The sequence below is a fragment of the Eptesicus fuscus genome, chromosome 20 (genome assembly GCF_027574615.1).
Source record: "Eptesicus fuscus isolate TK198812 chromosome 20, DD_ASM_mEF_20220401, whole genome shotgun sequence".
In the NCBI taxonomy this organism is placed as follows: domain Eukaryota; kingdom Metazoa; phylum Chordata; class Mammalia; order Chiroptera; family Vespertilionidae; genus Eptesicus; species Eptesicus fuscus.
In genome coordinates this window covers 14,160,887-14,180,261 of record NC_072492.1, presented here as the reverse complement: position 1 = coordinate 14,180,261, position 19,375 = coordinate 14,160,887, and the positions used below count along the sequence as shown (strand labels likewise).

The window sequence follows — 19,375 nt, the reverse complement described above, 5'->3', positions numbered from 1 at the left end:
CCTGGACCACAGGGCTCCGTCACCCTAACATCTCTGGGCCACAGGGGCAGGAGGCACTGAGCTTCCCGGGTCCTCCTGTCCCTAGATCATGCCCTGCCTGGAAGCTGTGGCCTTGATCCTGCTGGTCACGCTGGTTCCAGACCCGCCTCGGGGAGCTGCGGAGAAGCAGAGGGAGGTGAGGGACCTGAGGAGCACCTGGTGTGAGGATGTCAGATACCTGGGGCGAAAGTGAGTGTCCCTGCTCCTTCCTGCTTGTCCCCCAAATCCGCTGTCTGCCCCAGAATCCCTGACCTCCCCGTCTCTGCCTCCAGGGAGCCCTCCGTGACTGTCCAAGTTCACAGCCCTTTCTTTCTCCTCGGAGCGCCCACTCACCCACCGAGATGCCCCTCCCTCGCTTGGAGGCCCCTCCCCCTAGCCACGTGATGGAATATGGGCTGGGAGGGAGGGGAGGAGGGAGAGGGGAGGGGGTAGCAGGCGCTCCAGCCTTGGCTCTGCCACTGCCTTAGCCCTAAGTGACCTGAGACTTGGAGCCTCACTTCCCTCAGTGGACGTAATGCTCCAGCCTAGCCTGCTTCTCGGGGCTGCTGGAAGGATGGCGGGAGTTAATCACTTACCTCTCTGAGCCTCCTCCTCCTGGGAGTGCACCTCGCCTCAATTCCAGGCGTGGTCGGGGAGGCAGACAGGAGGCAGCTGCACTCCCAGGCCTCATGATTTACCCAAATGTGGGGCACGACCAGGACCCAGCTCTGTTTGTTATGGAGCCGTGAGGCCGAGGGGCGGGGGGCACCGGAGGAAGGTGGGGGCCGCAGGGGCAGCTTCCAGAGAATGTGGGCCTTTCAGGCTGGGGAGAGCTGGTCCTAGGGGAGGGAGGAAGGCAACGCATGAGTAAAGGCGTGGAGGTGGGACGTGAGGGGTCTTAGGGGATGCTGGGTAGGAAGCGGAGCCCACCTGAGTGCCCAGACGATGGGAGAAGGGGAACGAACAGAAGCGGCCGCCCCCTGCACCCCAGCCCTCTCCCTGCTTCAGCCAGGGTGCTTTCTCTTGCAGCTGGAGTTTTGTGTGGTCGACCCTGGGAGTGACAGCCATGGCCTTTGTGACTGGAGCTGTGGGCTTCTGGGCCCCCAAGTTTCTGTTTGAGGCTCGCGTGGTGCATGGGCTGCAGCCTCCCTGCTTCCAGCAGCCGTGTGACAGCAAGGACAGGTGAGGCCGCTGGGAGCCCTGGGCACCTGGCCCAGGTTAGGGGGCTCTTGGTGGAGAAGTGTCAGGAGGTTCCGAGCCCCCAAACTCAATCTGTCTGGGCCCGGGCTGCTCTGCGAAGACCCCAGAGCTCGGGAGCCAGCTGGCAGCAGGAGGCTGGTCTGGCTCTGGCTGAGCCCCAGCCACCCAGGGTGTCCTGAGGCGGCTCCCTTGTCCTCCCTGGACCCCAGTCCCTGTCTCCCCACTCTTGGACTGTTGTGGAGGTCCAGAAGGCACTTGGGGTCGGAGTGAGAATGATGGGACTCTTAGGCAAGTTCCCTTTGAAGGGACCCATAGTATGAGGTCATCCCATTTTACAGATGGCAAACCAGGGCACTGGGAGGCCTCGTTACTCAGCTGGCTTAGGGATTTCACCCCTGCATTCACTTGTTCTTTACCTCATTTGGGGCACGGGGAATCCGGGAAAGCTGCTGGGAGGGTGGGGAGGATTCCTCTGGGAATGCCCTATCGCTCTCTGCCCTCCTCACCCCATTCTCCAAGGACTGAGTGACTCCTGATTGAGAGAGCACCTCTCAGTCCTCTCCTACTTGCTTCCTCCTCCTCCTTGAAACCCTTAATCCTACTTTCTCCTCCTTCTAATTGACGCTTTTCAGTCCCTCCTTCTCTCTGCCCCTGCTCCACGGGCCCTTCAGAGTCCTCAGGGCTCTGAGCTCTCTGAGCTCTTCCCGGAGCTCTGTGCTACCTGAGACTTTAGTGACGCCAGTTCTCTGCTGGCCTCCTCTCTTGCCTCTTCCTCACTCCCAGATGGCCAGAGGGAGAGCTCCCTGCAATGTCCAGACTGTCCCATGCCCTCTCACTGTTGGTGACGCCAAAGTTGGTGCCTTTAAGCTCCACATCCTGTTGCCTCTGGAGACTGCCTCTTACTGTGAATTGGCTTGACCATCTCTCCACTTAGCTGGGAGCAGCTTCCTGGCACTCACCCCGTGGGTGCGCAGGGAAAGCACCCGGGAGTGAGCGGATGGATGCATCAAATGAGGCTGCCGTGTTTGTCTTGGAGATTGTTATCTCCCTGGAGGCAAAGACTGAGTCCTAACAGCCCCACAACAGCTTGAAAAAGTGGGGGGAAACAGTACTCGATTCCACCTGAAGCATCAACGGGCTGTGTATTCCCTGGGCAACTTACCTCCCCTTTTCTCAGCTTCAGCCTCTTCTATCTCAGCCCCTTCACAGGACCTGTGTGAGAAACGGACACGGAAGTTTCTTCTAGTGTCCTGGGGCTGGGGTAACAAACCACCACACACTTGGTAGCTTAAAGAAACAGACATTTATGTTCTCATCGTTCTGGAGGTCAGCAGTCCAAAATGGTTTCGCGGGGCTAAGGTCCAGTTCAGCAGGGCCGCAGTCATGGGAGAAACCGTTCTTGTCTCTTCCAACTCCTGGTGGCTGTCGGCATCCCTTGGTCTGTGGCCGCATCTCTCCAGGTTCTACATCTGCAGACACTTGGCTTCTCTTCTGTCTCCAATCTCCCTCTGCTTCCTTCTTTTTCTTCTTTTTAAATATTTTTATCGATTTTTTACAGAGAGGAAGGGAGAGGGATAGAGAGTCAGAAACATCAATGAGAGAGAAACATTGATTAGCTGCCTCCTGCACACCCCCCACTGGGGATGTGCCCGCAACCAAGGTACATGCCCTTGACCGGAATCGAACCTGGGACCCTTCAGTCCGCAGGCCAACGCTCTATCCACTGAGCCAAACCGGTTAGGGCTCTGCTTCCTTCTTATAAGGACACGTGTGATTGCACTTAGGGCCCACTAACTAATGGAGGATAATCGCTCCTTCTCAAGGTCCTTGTTGCCATCACATTTTGTCATATGAGGTAACATTCGCAGGTTCCAGAGAATAGGATGTGGACATCTTGGGGGGGCCATTATACAGCCTATCACAGAGTGGGTAGAAGGTCCCAGGGTTGAAGTTCTGCACAGACTCCATCTATTAATATGCCCTCTGTGGTTAGGATAAGCCTTAGGGTGAGCGTGGGTGAGGCAGGAAGCTGCAGGACACAGGACTCGAGCTGGGCCAGAAGGAAAACTTTCAACACTCAGACCTGGCCAGATGGAAGGGGCTGCATGGGGGTAGTGAGCTTCCCACCCCTGGGGGTATGCAAGTAGAAGTTGGACAGCTGCTTGCCAGGACCATTGTGCAGAGAATCAGCATAGAACTTGCAGGCCTTTAAGGACCCCCTCCCCCCCACTCTTGGCTCTGAGAGTCTGATTCTGGGAAGGCCTTTATAGAGGGGTTTGGTGGCTGAGTGTGTCCTGTGGCCACACCCTCTGCTTAGGGGTCTCCCCTGTCTACACAGCCTGTCTGAATAATCAACCCTAAGACCAATCAGTCTTGGTCTCGAAAATCTGCCAACACCGGCTCAGACTAGGACTCAGGCAGATCGCATTCATCCGGGATTCAGGGTCACTTGACTGGGCTGAGCCGGAGCCTTGCACAGCGTGGAAGGGTGGGAGGGTTCAGTGAGCACCTTTAAGCTGCCTAAGCACCCACATGCTTCCTCGGCAGAGGGCCAGCAAGCCCTGGCTGTGTGGAGGCCAGAAGGGGCTGTGTGACCTCAGGCAGGTGCCTGCCCACTCTGGGCTCTATACTTCCTTCTGTAAACCGAGGAGGTGGGGCAGAGGAACAGACCACTAGTCCTCAGCCTGTGGAATGGACTTTTTACGGAAGTTGTTTAGAGGAGAGGAGTTTCTTGTGACACTCAATTTGTCAGTAACCATAGACTTGGCATCTGTCACGTTCTTACATCTTGTGGGAGCCACCACGCAGGTAATGGCAGGGCACCGGGACATCCATGAACTTCTGGAAATGTTTGGGTCTGGCCAGGTGGAGGAGTTGGGTGGGGGTTAATGGTACTCAAGGCCAAGAGAAGAGTGTGGGCCAAGGCAGGGAAGCTAGAAAGCTTAGGATGAGTTTAGAGAATTCCCAGTCATTTGTGAAGAGGGAGGGAGAGAGAAGAGAGGGGAGGTTACACAGGTGTGGGGGGGCCAGTACTGGCTGAGAGCTTGCCCTGAGGACAACAGGGAGCCACTTGGGGGCTGGAAAGGTCCTGGTTACATTTGTGTTTTCAAGAATTCACGTTGGTCAGTCTCGGTATCCCTCTGAGCTCCTTTAATAGGAGGCTTGGGAGAGCAGGATGGACTAGGACAGTGGTCGGCAAACTCATTAGTCAGCAGAGCCAAATATCAACAGTACAACGATTGAAATTTCTTTTGAGAGCCGAAAACCGACTTCTGCGCATGGGCCACGAAGTTTCAATCGCACTGTATGTGCGTGCCCGCCCGCATGTGGTATTTTGTGGAAGAGTCACACTCAAGGGGCCAAAGAGCCGCATGGGGCTCACGAGCTGCAGTTTGCCAACCACTGGACTAGGAGATGAAGATGTATGTTCAAATCCTGCCTCTGTCATTTATTAGCTGGGTAATCTTTTTTAAAAAAAATATATTTTATTGGTTTTTTACAGAGGAAGGGAGAGGGATAGAGAGTCAGAAACATTGATGAAAGAGAAACATCAATTAGCTGCCTCCTGCACACCCCCTACTGGGGATGTGCCCGCAACCAAGGTACATGCCCTTGACCGGAATTGAACCTGGGACCCTTCAGTCTGCAGGCCGACACTCTATCCACCGAGCCAAACCGATTAGGGCTATTAGCTGGGTAATCTTGACCTTAACCTTTTTCCGTCTGACTTTCCTCATCTGTCCACCTGGGAATTCTGGGAAGGTTCAATGAGCTCATTTGCTCAGCGTGTATCTATTGTGGTCCAGGCTCTATGCTCCCAGCATCGTCAAGAAAGTAAACCAACCTGGTCTCTGTTCTCCAGGAATACTCAGGTCAGACCTTGATGACAGAGACACAGAAGTGCGATGGTAACTGAAGGGAGTAAATAAATCAGCAAAGGGCCAGGGAAAGGCATTTCCAAAGAGGAGATCATTATGATGGGTCTTGAAGGATGAGTTAGAGTTCAGTAGGTACAAAAACTAGTGAAGCGTGTCCAGATGGAGGAATAAAAGTATGAAGTGGGAACGATAACGAGTTTGGAGGCAGAGGAGGATGGAGCCGGAGGTTGGGGTTGAGGTCAGCCAGGGTCAGATCATGAAGGGCCGTGTATGCCGGGAGTTAGCACCAAGCCTGGTAGATGTTTGAGAGCTGGTGGAGAATTTTAGGCGGGGGGTGGGCAGGGGGACAGTCAGATCTGTGTTCTGGAAAGCACCCTCTGGGGACCTGAATGGAAATTGTTTTGGAGAGACAGGTGTCCACAGGAGGGAGGTACAAGAGGGGCCAAGTGGCGTTGACGTAGGCCCAGGAGTAGGCGGGAAAGGTAGTGAAGGTAGGAGGGGGCTACTTGAGAGGTGTTCAAGGACAGAGAGTGGGAGGTGGGATTCAAGGAGGGAGGGTGTGCAGAATGTCTAGATCAGGGCTGAGGATCATGGGAACTCAATAGATAAATGTTCACTTGCCTCAATTCCCATTCATATTGGGGGTAGAAGGTGAGGAGGTTGGGGCAAGATTGGGACCATAGAATTGAGATTTCCGAGTGGGATAGTTTTGGGTGGTGAGAGGATGAGATTACCGGGCTTGAGGAAGCCTGGGAACTGGGGTGCTGGGCAGATCACCACATGGCCAGTGGCATCCCCAGAATGAGGCAGGAAAGGGGGCAGAGAGTACCTGGGTTCCTGCTTAGGTTCCCAAGGGCCTAGGAGCACTGGTTAGCAGGGAGGGACAGGGGCCCACGGCCACATTTCTTTTGGGTCCCAGATCATGCACAGTGGCCGGTGGCTGCACCCACCCACTGACCAATCCCTTTCTGTTCTTTCCCACCAGCCTGATTTTTGGGGCACTGACCATTGTGACTGGCATCATTGGGGTGGTCCTGGGAGCAGAGGCTTCAAGGAGGTACAAGAAAGTCAACCCGCGGGCTGAGCCCCTCATCTGTGCCTCTAGCCTGCTCGCTGCAGCCGTCTGCCTCTACCTGGCTCTCATCCTGGCCCCGACCACTCTCCTGGCCTCCTATGTAAGTGAGGGTCCCATCGGAGGCAGGGTGCGATGGGGTGCGATGGGGTGGGATGGGAACTCTTGCCTGATAAAGGTTCACTCTGTGCCAGGTCTTTACGTGCATCAGGTGTATCAGTTCTTCCAGGTGGAGCTTGTGATTCCCATTTTACAGATGAGTAAACTGATGCTTACCACGAGTTACCCAGCTAGGGAGGGGAACAACTGGGATTTGAGCCTAAGCCTTTCCGACTCGAAAGTGTATCCTCCGAGCTCCTGGTTAATGCTCTGATTGGAGATACGGAGACTCACTTGCTCCCAGGACGTGAAGAACTAGGGTGATTCTTTCCAGGTTACAGATGAGGAAAGGGAGGCCCAGCTTGGCCACAGCCAGAGCAGACACTGCTTTAAAGGTGACCCTTGTGATGCTGTCCCGTTTTCCAGACCCATGACCCACACATGCGCCTCACGCTCTATACCAGTGACAGCTGCTCTCGCCTCCCAGCCTTTCTCTGTCCGTGCCTCCGCCAGGGGCACCATTCTCTTCTGTGCATCTGTCAATCCTTCTGCACGACCCAGATCAGAGGCCCCCGCCTTCAAAAGCCTCTCCAGACTCCCCTCCGTCTCTCTCAGTGCGGTTCCCACTTGGGCTCAGTGCATGTGTGGGTCCCCTCAGGCACCGCGGCGCCCGGGTGGGGCTGTAGCCACGTGCACACGTATGTGTGTGCAGCGGTGTCCCTGCCCCGAAAGCGCCAGCCCTGACGGGCCCACCCGATGGGGAGGGCGCCGACTCTGGGAAGATGGCTGCAGCCTCGCCCCGGGCCAGGCTTGGGCGCCTCCCCGTCCCTGGTCCCAGGGCTGTGAGACCCACCGCACGGACACGGAGGCCCCTGCACGTGTGTGCGGGGTTCACTGAGCAGACTGGACTCAGAAAGAAAAAAAAAAAAAAAAGGAAAACAAAGAAAGCTAATCAGTAACAGCTTTCCTGTTCTCCTGCCACCAGCTCTCACGGCTTTTCCAGTCACACTCACGGCCTAAAAAGCCAGTCCCGTTTAAATCGAAACTTGGGTTCTCCTTCCCAATAAAGCTTCTATCCAGACCCAGATGGCATTGGGGGCGGGGGAGAAGGGGAGCTCCAGGCAGCTCTGCTCTCCTGTCTCATCTCTGTCCCTTGTCCCCAACACCGCCCCTTCCCCAGGGTCCTGACCCCTCCAGGGCTGGGCAGGTGGGGGGTGGGTGGGGGATGACCCCAAATGGGAGCTGGGTTGTTTTGCTGACTGTGCGTGCCCTCCACGCGGTGGGTGCCCAGAAGCTGGCGGACGCCTCGCTTTGGGCCACATCTGTGGGTGTTAGGGACCCGGGCTCTGGCTTCAGCATTGCGCGGCTCCCTGATGCAGCTGACACAGTCACCGCGGCCTCTGGATTCCCCATCCACCCCTCGTCAGGCGGTGCCTTTCCAACCTTCCTGCCAGACTCTGTGTCCCCACAGGCATCCTCTCGTGACCCTCAAGCCTGTCTCCTCTCTTGTGTCCCTTTAACCCCTGGATGAACTCAGGAAGTGCAGCTGCCCCCACCCCTGCCCTCTCTCCTCACCCCACACTGCTGTCCTCAGCCTCCCCGGAGGCCCCAGGGTCCTGTCCTCCCAGTGCCAGCTGACATGTTTCAAGATGCCCCGAGGATGCCCTTTGTGGGTGCCCCTGGGTGGCCCTGGTGCGGGAGGGTCAGCATTTCACTGGCGTCCAGCCAGAGGGAGAGGCCAGCCTCCTTCCTGCCGGGCACTGCCCTGTCTGTGAGCATGTCGCCAAGGCCCCTCACTCAGCTTTCTCGCACTTAAAATAGACCCTCCCAGCCCAAGTCTACGGCCTTCTATACAAGCCGGGGCCACGGGACAGCTCCATTTCTCTCTCTAAACCCCGAGGGTGTGTCCGGAGCCTCTTGTAAGGTGTGGAGCTTCTCACCTGAGTCCTTAGCTCTGGCTGGGCTTCTGCTGAGATTCCTCGACAGCAGACAAGTCCCGTTAGCATTCCTCTCTCCCTCTGTTCTTATTTGGTCTTTATGACACCTTCATGGGGAAGGCTTTTTCTCATGCCCACTTGACAGATTGGAAAACTGAGGCCCAGAGGCAGCAAGACAAAGAACGGAACAGACAAAACCCAAACTCAGCCCCGCAGACGGTGAAGTCTGTGTCCTTCATGCTGCACTGACCTTTATCACCTGCATGGGAGAGGAACAGCCTGCATACACTTGGCACCGACAAATGCCTTAATGCTTTCTGGCTGAGGGAGCAGAAGAGTGACTGGGACCATCATCTCCAGCCGGTGGGACCTAGATGGGCCTGACCTTGCAGGCGGGCTGAGGCCCAGGCAGATGGAGGCCCGGCAAAGGCCTGTCCCGGCATTGGCTGAGGCCGCGGACCCCCTGTCAGCTCTGCTTCTGCCACTGCTTGGTTGGCTCTGGGAGGCAGCTCCTTGGCTGTATTTTGGGGACACAGCTGTCCCCCCTCCCACAGCCTGGCACGTTTCCAGAGCTGGATGGCTCATCTAGAAGTGACATTGCGTCTTGGCTGACAGAGCCAGCTGGAGAAACTCTCCTCCAGGCCTGCCGGGTGAGGGGCCGAGGGGCAGGGAGGCGGGAGGCCAGGATGCATCCGCCTGCCAGCGCTGGGAAGCTGCTCCTGCCTGTGGCTCGTGTTTGGCCCTGGCAAGATGCCCAGCGGAGCGGAGCCTCCGCGGCCAGAACTCCAGCCTCGCAGAAGCCGTGTGCTTCTTCTGGACCTCCCGACAGACCCCCACCGCCCGGTCCTGTGGTACCTCTGAAGTCCACCTGCATGTTCTGACTTGAGATTCAGGCTCCAGCTCCTTCCCCGCAAAGTGGTTATAAAACCCTAATACTGCCAACCTACTCACTTCTCTCGGGCCCCTCTGTCCTTTCCTGGCTCATGGCTTGCTGTCTTTCTCCAAGACTGTTCTGGGAGCCATCTTCCTGCCCACCCACCACGATCTGTTCTTCCCACTCTGCCAGAGTGGCACCATGGACCTTCCCTGCTCCGAAGCCTTGCATGGCTCCCTCGTGCCTCTCTTCATCCTGGGGTTCAAAGCCCCTCACAGACTCTCCTGACAATCTTAGTAGCCTTATCCCCACGCAGTCCGGCCATGCAGGTCCCCTCTCGATTTCCAGGGCATGCCCCAGGCTTCCCGCATCTGGGGCCTCCCTCTGTCTCCCCCACCCCTTTCCCATATGCCCGATCACTCTGGGCCTTCAAGGACCGGCTTGAGCACCATCTCTGCATGGAGCCTTCCCTGATTGGTAGGCCTGACCCTCTCCCCATCCTCGATGCTCCTCAGTATTGCCTTCCGTGGTCCATGGTCATTTATACTTTCACCCTCTCCCAGCAGGGCCCAGGGTGGCTTTGATTTTTCTCAGAACTACAGCCTGAAACATCATGTCAGGCATCTTGGGATGGGTGGGGCAGTCACTGCTTGCCGAGTGAATGGTTGAGTGGCCAGCTATGTGCGATCATTTATTTACCCAACACATATTTATTGAGTGCCTATAAAGTGGCATGCTGGTTTATATGCTATGGATGTAACACTGGATAAAACAGACTACAATATCTATGTCCTCAGGGAGCTTACATTCTAGTCGGGGGAGATGGACAACAGGCAGGATACATAAGTAAAGTTCACAATGTTCTGGATGATCATAAATGCTTAGAATACATTGAGGAGAAGGGAGATAGGGAGTGTGTGGGATTGTGGGGAGAGGGGTGCACATTTAAAAAAATACATTTTTATTGATTTTTTTTAGAGAGAGAAGGAGTGAGAGGGAGAGGGAGACATTGATGAGAGAGAAACATCAATGGGCTGCCTCCTGCATGCCCCCTACTGGGGATGGAGCCCACAAGCTGGGCATGTGCCCTGACTGGGAATTGAACCAGGGACCTCTTGGTGCATGGGACAACTCTCAATCAATTGAAGTACACTGGCCAGGACAAGGGCTGCAGTTTTATGTAGTATAACCAGAGAGGCCTCCCTGAGAAGGCGGTTGTTGTGTAAAGACCTATAGGAGGTGAAGGAGTGGATTATGTGGCTATTTAGGGGAACAGTTTTCCAGGCAGAGGAAACAAGAACTGTAAACACCCTGAGGCAGGAGTGTACCTGGTGGATTTGAGGAGCAGCAAGGACACTGTGGTTAGTGTGGAGAGAGGGAAGGGAGAGAGGGAGAAGAGGACAAAAAGTCGATGGGGCCGGATTATATTGGGCCTCATGGGTACTAGGTGGGATCGGCTTTTACTGAGAATGAGACAGGGTTTTGTGTTGAGGAGTGGGAGATCTGGCTTGTGTCTTCTGCATCAATTGAGATGATGGTGTTGTTTGTCCTTTATTCCATTGATATGGTGTATTACATTGATTGGTAGTTGTGTGTAGCCAACCTTGCATTCCTGGGATAAATCCTGTCTTGGCTGTGGTGTGCCGTCCGCCCTCCATAGCCATGGGTTCTACATCCATGAATCAACCAATCTCGGATAGAAAATAACTAGGGGAAAAAGGAAATTGTGTTGTTGCTGACTTGTACTATGTTAAGCCTACAGTGGTTGTGTCTATACTAAAATGTACAGACCTTTTTTTTTTTTTTGGTCATCATTCCCTAAACAATAATCTATAACCATTATTTACATAGCATTTCCATTCTGTTGAGTATTATAAGTACTCTAGAGATGGTTTAAAGTATACAGGAGGATGCATCTAGGTCATATCCAAATACTGCACCATTTTATTTTTTTAATTTTAATTAAAAAATATACATATATTTAACTGATTTCAGAGAGGAGAGGAGAGGGAGAGAGAGATAGAAACATCAATGATGAGAGAGAATCCTGGATCAGTTGCCTCCTGCACACCCCCTACTGGGGAGTGAGCCTGCAACCCGGGCATGTGCCCTTGACCAGAATCGAACCCAGGACCTTTCAGTCTTCAGGCCAATGCCCTATCCACTGAGCCAAACCAGCTAGGGCTACTACGCCATTTTATATAAGGAACTTGAGCATTCATGGATTCTGGTGTCCTTAGGGGCCCTGGAACCAATCCCCCTCCGAGGCCGAGGACAACTGTATAAATCATTTTTATGTGATGCTGGATTCAGCTTGCTAGTATTTAGTATATTCATTAGGAATATTGGCCTGTAGTTTTCTTGGTAATGGCATCCTAGAAGGAGTTGACAAGTGTTTCCTCCCCTTCTATTATTTTGGAAGGGTTTGTGAAGGGCTTGTGTTAATCCATCTTTAGATGTTCGTTAGAATCCATCAGTGAAGCCATCTGGTTCTGGGCTTTTGTTTGTGAGAAGTTTTTGATCACTGACTAAATATTTATTTGTTTTAGGTCAATTAAGGCTTTTTATTTCCTTTTAAGTCAGTTTTGGTAGTCTGGGTCTTTCCAGAAATTTGTACATTTCACTTAGATTATCTAACTTGTGGCATATACTTGTTCCTAGTATTCCCTTATAATCCTTTACATTTCTATAAGGTCAGTAGTAACGGTCCCTCTTTTGTTCTTGATTTTAGTAATTTGAGTTTTCACTTATTTTTTTCTTGGCCAGGTCGACTAAAGATTTGTCAGTTTTGCTGCCAACTTTTGGTTTTATTGATTCTCTATTGTTTTTCTATAATTGGCTTGTGTCTAATAGAATCACTCTGGTTTCTCAGTGGAGAATAGACTTGGGGGACAAGGGCAGAACCAGAGAGAAGAGCTAGACTGCTGCCATAACCCAGGTGAGAAGTTAGGGGGCTTGGCCAGTGTGGAAGCAGTGCAGGTGGTGAGCAGTGGTTGGATTACAGGTATGTTTTGAAGGCAGAGCTATCAGAATTTCCTGATGGACTCAATGTGGTGTGTAAAAGAAAGAAGAGTCAAAGGTTCTAAGATATCGGCCTGAGCAGGTGGGAGAAGGGAGATACCATTAACGGAGACAGTAAAGGGGCAGGAACAGCATGGGTTCGTATATTCTGAGTTTGTGGTGGGAGGTCAACATCCAAGTGGAGGTATAGTGGAGGGTTGGATACAGGAGTCTAGAGTCCAAGGGACATGACATCACCCCTAAAACTTCCAGGATGGAACTGGCTGCAGCCCACCATGACGGATGTCATTAGATTTGAAGAACCTATGAGGGTCCACATCAGAAAGGCGTCTAAAGGGGCTGAGGAATTGGCTGATGTTGAACTTCAAAATAGGCAGGATCACTTGAATCTCTCTCCTCCATCCACTTATCCCTTGTGCTCAGAGTCCAGGAACCAAAGTTCTTGCACTATCTCTGCAAGTCCTCAGAAAACGGAGGGGCCCCGAGATCTGCTTGGGAAGAGCCCATGGGAATTTGGACACGTGTGTTAGTGTGTGTATGCATCTAAGTGTGAATATATTCAGGTCTGTGAATATGAGTGCTGATGTGTGCTCTGGTGTGTTCAACTTCTGTGTACCTGTATAGTCATACTTCATGTGTATTGCATGTAAATGTATATTCATTCTATATGTACACGGTGTATATAAGTGAGTCCATGTGTGCATTTTGTATATATGTTTGTGCATGTGTGTACACATACATGTGCCAGGGCATGCAGATAATTGTGTGGGACACATGTGCGTATGTGAGTGTGCACATGTGTGTCTGCAGCTGAGTATAGTTTTTCTTCCATTGCTTTTGTGGCTGTGTCTGCCCCTAAATTTCCTGAAGTGCGGGCCAAATCATGCTGTATGTTTCATGGCAATGAGGTGTCCTGAGCTTGTAAAGTCTGGTCTGGGGCCTTCCCTGGGGGAGCTCACGCCCAGTGGCCCACCTGCCGGCACAGGGGTTTCCATCTCTTCCCTCCTTCCAGTCCCCTTGGCATGGGAAGTGGACTTTTTTGGCTGTTAATTGGGATCCAGACATGCACAGCAGGTCTTGGCTCACACCTTCTTCTTTGGCCTTCTTCCCAAAGCAGCTGCCCTTCAGAGGAGAAGGGGTTTGTACTCAGAGGAGGGACGGAGCCCCATGCCAGGCTCCACCGTCGCTGGCCTGGTTGCTGGAGGACATGGCTGAACTCTAGCAACCCCCGTGGGTGGGCTTTGTGGTCCAGATGGGAGGGCAGGAGTTGGTGGATGGGAATGAGCATGCGCTGAGATGTCTGCAAGACCTGGATGTCATTCCTGCTTCTTCATTTACTAGCTCTGTGAGCGAGGGCAAGATCATGGCCCTGCTGTGCCTCCATTTTCTCAGCTATAAAATGGGAGTACTAGTACTTACCTCTTGGTTTCCTTAGGAAGCTAAATGAACTTTTGTGCTTGTTCTAGTAACTATGGCTATGTCATAAAACTTGGTAATTTAAAACAGCCCAAACACATTTGCTCACAAATTTGCAGTGTGGACAAAGTTGGGATGTGTGGATCATTTACCTTTTTTCCACTGGGAGTCAAGTAGGCAGGATGGGGTTGGGGGCTGGATCAGCAAGGACTGGGCCGCCTGAGCTGATGCTGACTATCGGCTGAGGCCGCAGCTGGAACGATTGGCTGGAACACCTGCCCGTGGCCTTTCCATGTGGCCTGGGCTTCCTCAGAGCATTGTGGCCGGGTTCCAAGGACCAGCATCCCGAGAGCCAGAGCCAGATGAAGCCATATTGCCTTTCATGACCTGCCCTTGAAAGTTACATAGCGTCACTTACAAGGCGTTCAGTTCTTTGCTGGAGCCACAACTTCTCACTTGGATTTCAGGGGAGAGAATATAGATTCGGTCTTTTGACGGGGACTGACAGTGATCTTAAAGGGCATGTGGAAATATGACTGGGTGTTTGGGGTAAATACAATCTGCCACAGTGCCCCAAGGCTCCTCCTCCACTGTGGTCTGGGTCCTGCATTGCGGGAAATAGTGTCTGGGCGCATGGCCCTGAGGCCCCCACAAATGTGGCCAGCCCCTCCCTGGGCAGGTGTCTAATTCCATGCTGCTCTTTTGGTCTCATAGGTGAGAAGCCTTGGGGTTCAGTCTTCACACTCAACCCCCACTGGGCCCCCTGGGCTGAGGGAGCAGGGCCCTGGAAGGGCAGAGCCAAGGCCATGGTGAGGTGGCTGGAGGAGCTGCAATGTTCACTTACTTACCAAGTATTTCCCAAGCACCTCCTGTGCGCCAGGCTCTGTTTCCGTTCTGGGGATACAACATTGAACAAAACAGGCAAAAATATGCGTGTAATGAAATAAACATGCAAAATAAATGGCATGTTCGATGGGGATGAGCTCTGTGGACAAGAACAGAGCAGGGAAAGGGGGCCAGAAGAGGGACAGGGGCAGGGCAAGGTGGTGAGAGAGGCCTCACTGACATGGTGACACTTCCGTAGTCACTTGAAGCAACGAGGGAGGGGCCGTGCGAACATGGGGTGGAGTGGGGAAGAGCATTCATTCCACACAGAGGGAACAGCGAGTGCCAAGGCCACGAAGGGGAAAGCTCGGCTGGTGTGTACGAGGAAACGTGGTTGGAACGGGGCGAGCCAGGGAAGAGCAGGGGACGTGAGGTCAGAGGTCATGGCAGTGGGGATGCAGGTTGCATAGGGCCCTGTACATATGATGACTTTGGCTTCAAGTTTAAGTGAAACGGGAAGCCATTAGAGGATGTCTAGCACAGATGAAACGATCAGATTTATGGGTGTACCAGTGATCTGTGGTTGTGTAACAAATCACCCCAAACTTAGTGGCTTAAAACAGTGATTTATTATTTCCTGTGATTCTGTGGGTGGGCTGGACAGTTTCTCTGCTGGTGCTCACTCCAGTGGCTCCCTTCACCCGGAGGACGAGCCGGGCTGGCATGTGCAAGCTGGCCTCACTCAGGTCTGGCTGTCCGATCCTCCACGTGGCCTCTTGTCCTCCACTTGGGAAGACCACCTCCTTACATGGCGGTCCCAGGCCAGCATTCCAAGAAAGCAGAAGTGGAAGCTGCAAAGCCCCTTAAGGCCTAGGCCAGGAACAGCTCAGCATCGCTTCTGCTATTTAGTAGTCAAAGCAAGGTGAAAGGCCAGCCCAATTTCACCACGGGAGGGCGCTATGCAAGAGTATGACCGCCAAGAAGCATGCTTAATTGGGGGTCATTTTGTAAGATCTACCACGTGGTTTAACAGGGTCTCTCTGGCTCCTGTGCTGACAATAGAATGAAAGGAGACAAAGACAGAAACAGGGGACGGAATCAGGAGGCCTTCCAACAATCCAGGCAAGAGAGGCTTGTGGCTGGGACCAGGGCCGTTATGGAGGAGGTGTGGAGAAGTCGTCAGATTCTGGTATATTCTGAGGTGGAATCAACAGGATTTCCTGACAGGTTGGGTGTGGAGTGCGAGGGAGAGGGAGGAGTCGAGGGCGACTCCAGGGGTTTTGGCCCGAGCAATCGGAAGTATGGACTTGGCATTGACTGAGATGGAGAAACCTGAGGGAGATGAGTTTGTTTTGTCTTTGTTTCAGAGGGGGTGAAATTAGGAATTCAATTTTAGACATGTTAAATTTAAGATGCCTCTTAGGGCAGTCAACTGGAAATGTTAAGAGGCAGTTAGATATATATGAGTCTGGAGTTCAGGAGAGAGGTCTAGACTGGTTATTTAAAGCCACGAGGTTGAATGAGATCATCCAGGGAGGGAGCATGACCAGAGAAGAGGACCACAGATTAAGCTCCAGGGCTCTCCACATGTCAAGGCTGTGGAGGCATCAAGTGTTGAGACCAACAATTCAGTCTACCACTCGGCATCCAAGGATCTTTACGTTTTTAATTGGGAGAAATTAAAAAACAAAACAAAAGCAAAAGCAGAAAAGGACAATTTTATCCATATCCTCATCTTTCAGAATTAGCAACTCTCAACATCTTGGCCTATTTGCTTCCACTTTTGTTATGTAATTAGGTGACTGTCAGGCTATACATGTCACGCAGATTTATTTATTCATTTATTTTTTGTTAATCCTCACCCGAGGATATTTTTTCCATTGATTTTTAGATTGAGTGAAGAGGAGGTACGGAGGGGGAGACAGAGAGAGAAACATCGATGTGAGAGAGACGTCTAGTGCCTCCTACACACACCCTGACCTGGCCGGGGATTGAACCTACAACCCACACCCTAAATCGAACACTCGACCCTCCCCCTCAGTTGCGTAGGCAGATGTTCTAACCCCCGAGCAATGCCGGCCAGGACCCACCCTCCAGATTTTTGTTAGTTATATTATTAGTTTTACTTTTTCTAGATGTATAACACCCACAGTCTGTTCTGTAAGCATAATCCTTCTGGTTGTTTGACCGCAGTCCCAGATTTAAATAGATGCAATGCTCACTATCAGTCCCTTTGCATAGATCCTCCATTCCTGAGCTCTTTATTTTGCTTCTTCTCCTAACCGGGTAGATTTTTGGGGTTAAGTAGTTTTATTCATTCCCCCTCCTCCCATGTACCCCCAGAAAGGCTAGAGAGATTGTGTTCCTTTGGTGCATTCATGTTTGAGATCATCTTCTCCTTTTAACAACATCAAAGTGGGTATACACTCCTGGCTCACATTTTCTTTCCCTCATTCCTTTGCAAACATTTGCTCCGCTGTCTTTTGGCATCAAATGTTGCTATGGAGAATGAAGTTAGCCTGATTTTTTAAAAAATCCTTAATGTTGAGTCACTTTTTCCATCTGGATATCTGAAGACTTTATTATTCATTCCTGAAATTCAATAGCTTAGCTAGGATATTAGTTATCTCTTGCTGTGGAACAAATCACCCCAAAACTTAGCCATGGAAGACAACACACATTTATTACCTCTCTGTTTCTGTGGGCCAGGAATCCAGGCACAGCCTAGCTGGGCCCTCTGGTTCACGGTCTCTTACAGGCTGCAGTAAAGGCAAGGGAGAGAAAATAGGAGGCATCTCGGGAATCATGTCGGAAGAAGCTTACCATGGCTAGGCGATGTCTCAATGGTAAATATCCTATACAGTGGTCTGCAAACTAATTATATCAACAGTACAACGATTGAAATTTCTTTTGAGAGCCTAATTTTTTAAACTTAAAGTTCTTCTAATGCCACTTCTTCAAAATAGACTTGCCCAGGCCGTGGTATTTTGTGGAAGAGCCATACTCAAGGGACCAAAGAGCCGCATGTGGCTCGCGAGCCGCGGTTTGCCAACCACTGTCCTATAGCATAACAAAATCTCTTCCCAATAACATTAATGTTCTCCTTTTTTTTTTAAAAAAAAAATATTTTATTGATTTTTTACAGAGAGGACGAGAGGGATAGAGAGTTAGAAACATCGATGAGAGAGAAACATCAATCAGCTGCCTCTTGCACACCCCCTACTGGGGATGTGCCCGCAACCAAGGTACATGCCCTTGACCGGAATCGAACCTGGGACCCTTGAGTCCGAAGGCTGAAGCTCTATCCACTGAGCCAAACTGGTTTTGGCAATGTTCTCCTTTTTTTTTTAAAAAAAAATATGTTTTATTGATTTTTTACAGAGAGGAAAGGAGAGGGATAGAGAATTAGAAACATCGATGAGTTAGAAACACTCCCTACTGGGGATGTGCCCGCAACCAAGGTACATGTACTTGACCGGAATCGAACCTGGGACCCTTGAGTCCACAGGCCGATGCTCTATCCACTGAGCCAAATCAGTTAGGGCTAATGTTCTCCTTTTTAAAAAATATGTTTTTATTGATTTCAGAGAGAGAGAGAGAGAAACATCAACGATGAGAGAGAATCATTGATCGGCTGCCTCCTGCACCCCTTCCCGTCCCCTCCCCCCACCATTGGGGATTGAGCCAGAAACGCGGGCATGTGCCATGACTGGGAGTCCAATGTGACCTTCTGGCTCATAGGTTGCCACTCAACCACTGAGCCATGCCCAGCTGGGCCTAATAATGTTCGTCTTATCTGAATCAGTGTGGAGTATCCTCCTTCCCCTTTTCAACTCTTTGAATAGTTCTTATGTTTGTTTGTTTTTACGTGGGTTGTATCATCTCCAGGGCTGGCCCTAGGGTGAGGCAAGCAGGGCATGGAGGACACATAATTTCAGGAGGGGGTGCCTCTCAGGTATTGACCCTGCCTGTGTGCCACCTGAGGGGAAGCAGCTCCTTAAATCCGGTGCCTTGGGTGCTTGCTTGCTCCAGTCGCAGCCCGAGCACCTTCATGTGTCTTCCATATCATTCACTTCTCCCTCATGTTTCCTTCTCTTGGTATTTCAAAAAAATCACTCGTCAGTGAGATTACATCAAGCCTTTTCTTGATATCAGCAAGTCTTTTGTTAATGCATATTCTGTTTCTAGCTGTTTATAATGTGTTTGTTCTGTAATAATGTTGTTTTCTGTTTTGTCCCCCCCCCCCATTTATTTCCTTAGGTCTGTGACATTCTTTTATATCTCATCCTATGGGGGTTCGTTTAATCCCTGAGCTCTTTCTTGATTGAATAAACATTCAATCTAGTCTGAAGCAATTATAAGGAATTTTCTTCTGCTCCTTCTCATATTATCTGTCTTTTAGGTTGGATTCTTTCCCCCATTCCCCCTTTCTCTCTCCCTTCCCTTCCTTCCCTTCCCTTCCCTTCCCTTCCCTTCCCTTCCCTTCCCTTCCCTTCCCTTCCCTTCCCTTCCCTTCCCCTCCCTTCCCTTCCCTTCCCTTCCTCCCTTCCCCTCCCCTCCCCTCCCTTCCCTTCCCTTCCCTTCCCTTCCCTTCCCTTCCCTTCCCTTCCCTTCCCTTCCCTTCCCTTCCCTTCCCTTCCCCCTTCCTTCCTTCCTTCCTTCCTTCCTTCCTTCCTTCCTTCCTTCCTTCCTTCCTTCCTTCCTTCCTCCCTTCCCTTCCCTTCCCTTCCCTTCCCTTCCCTCCTTCCCTCCTTCCCTTCCCTTCCCTTCCCTTCCCTTCCCTTCCCTTCCCTTCCCTTCCCTTCCCTTCCCTTCCCTTCCCTTCCTTTCCCTTCCCCTCCCTTCCCTTCCCTTCCCTTCCCTTCCCTTCCCTTCCCTTCCCTTCCCTTCCCTTCCCTTCCCTTCCCTTCCCTTCCCTTCCCTTCCCTTCCCTTCCCTTCCCTTCCCTTCCCTTCCCTTCCCTCTTCCCTTCCTTTCCTTTCCCCCTTCCCCTCCCTCCGCTCCCTCCTTTTCATTTCTCTTCCTTTCCTTTTCT

The 19,375-nt window shown here is 51.8% G+C and overlaps 1 protein-coding gene across 2 annotated transcripts in view; it reads left to right on the top strand.

Annotated features, from left to right (window-relative positions):
• The window catches only part of SPNS3 (SPNS lysolipid transporter 3, sphingosine-1-phosphate (putative)), a 44,147-nt gene that overhangs the window by 11,285 nt on the left and 13,487 nt on the right, over positions 1–19,375 (top strand). For both annotated transcript variants that reach the window (XM_054709253.1, XM_008156797.3), the window contains exons 6-8: positions 86–228; positions 1,048–1,200; positions 6,082–6,271. In XM_054709253.1, the coding sequence (XP_054565228.1) occupies positions 86–228; positions 1,048–1,200; positions 6,082–6,271 (486 nt within the window). The remainder of the gene's footprint in view (positions 1–85; positions 229–1,047; positions 1,201–6,081; positions 6,272–19,375) is intronic.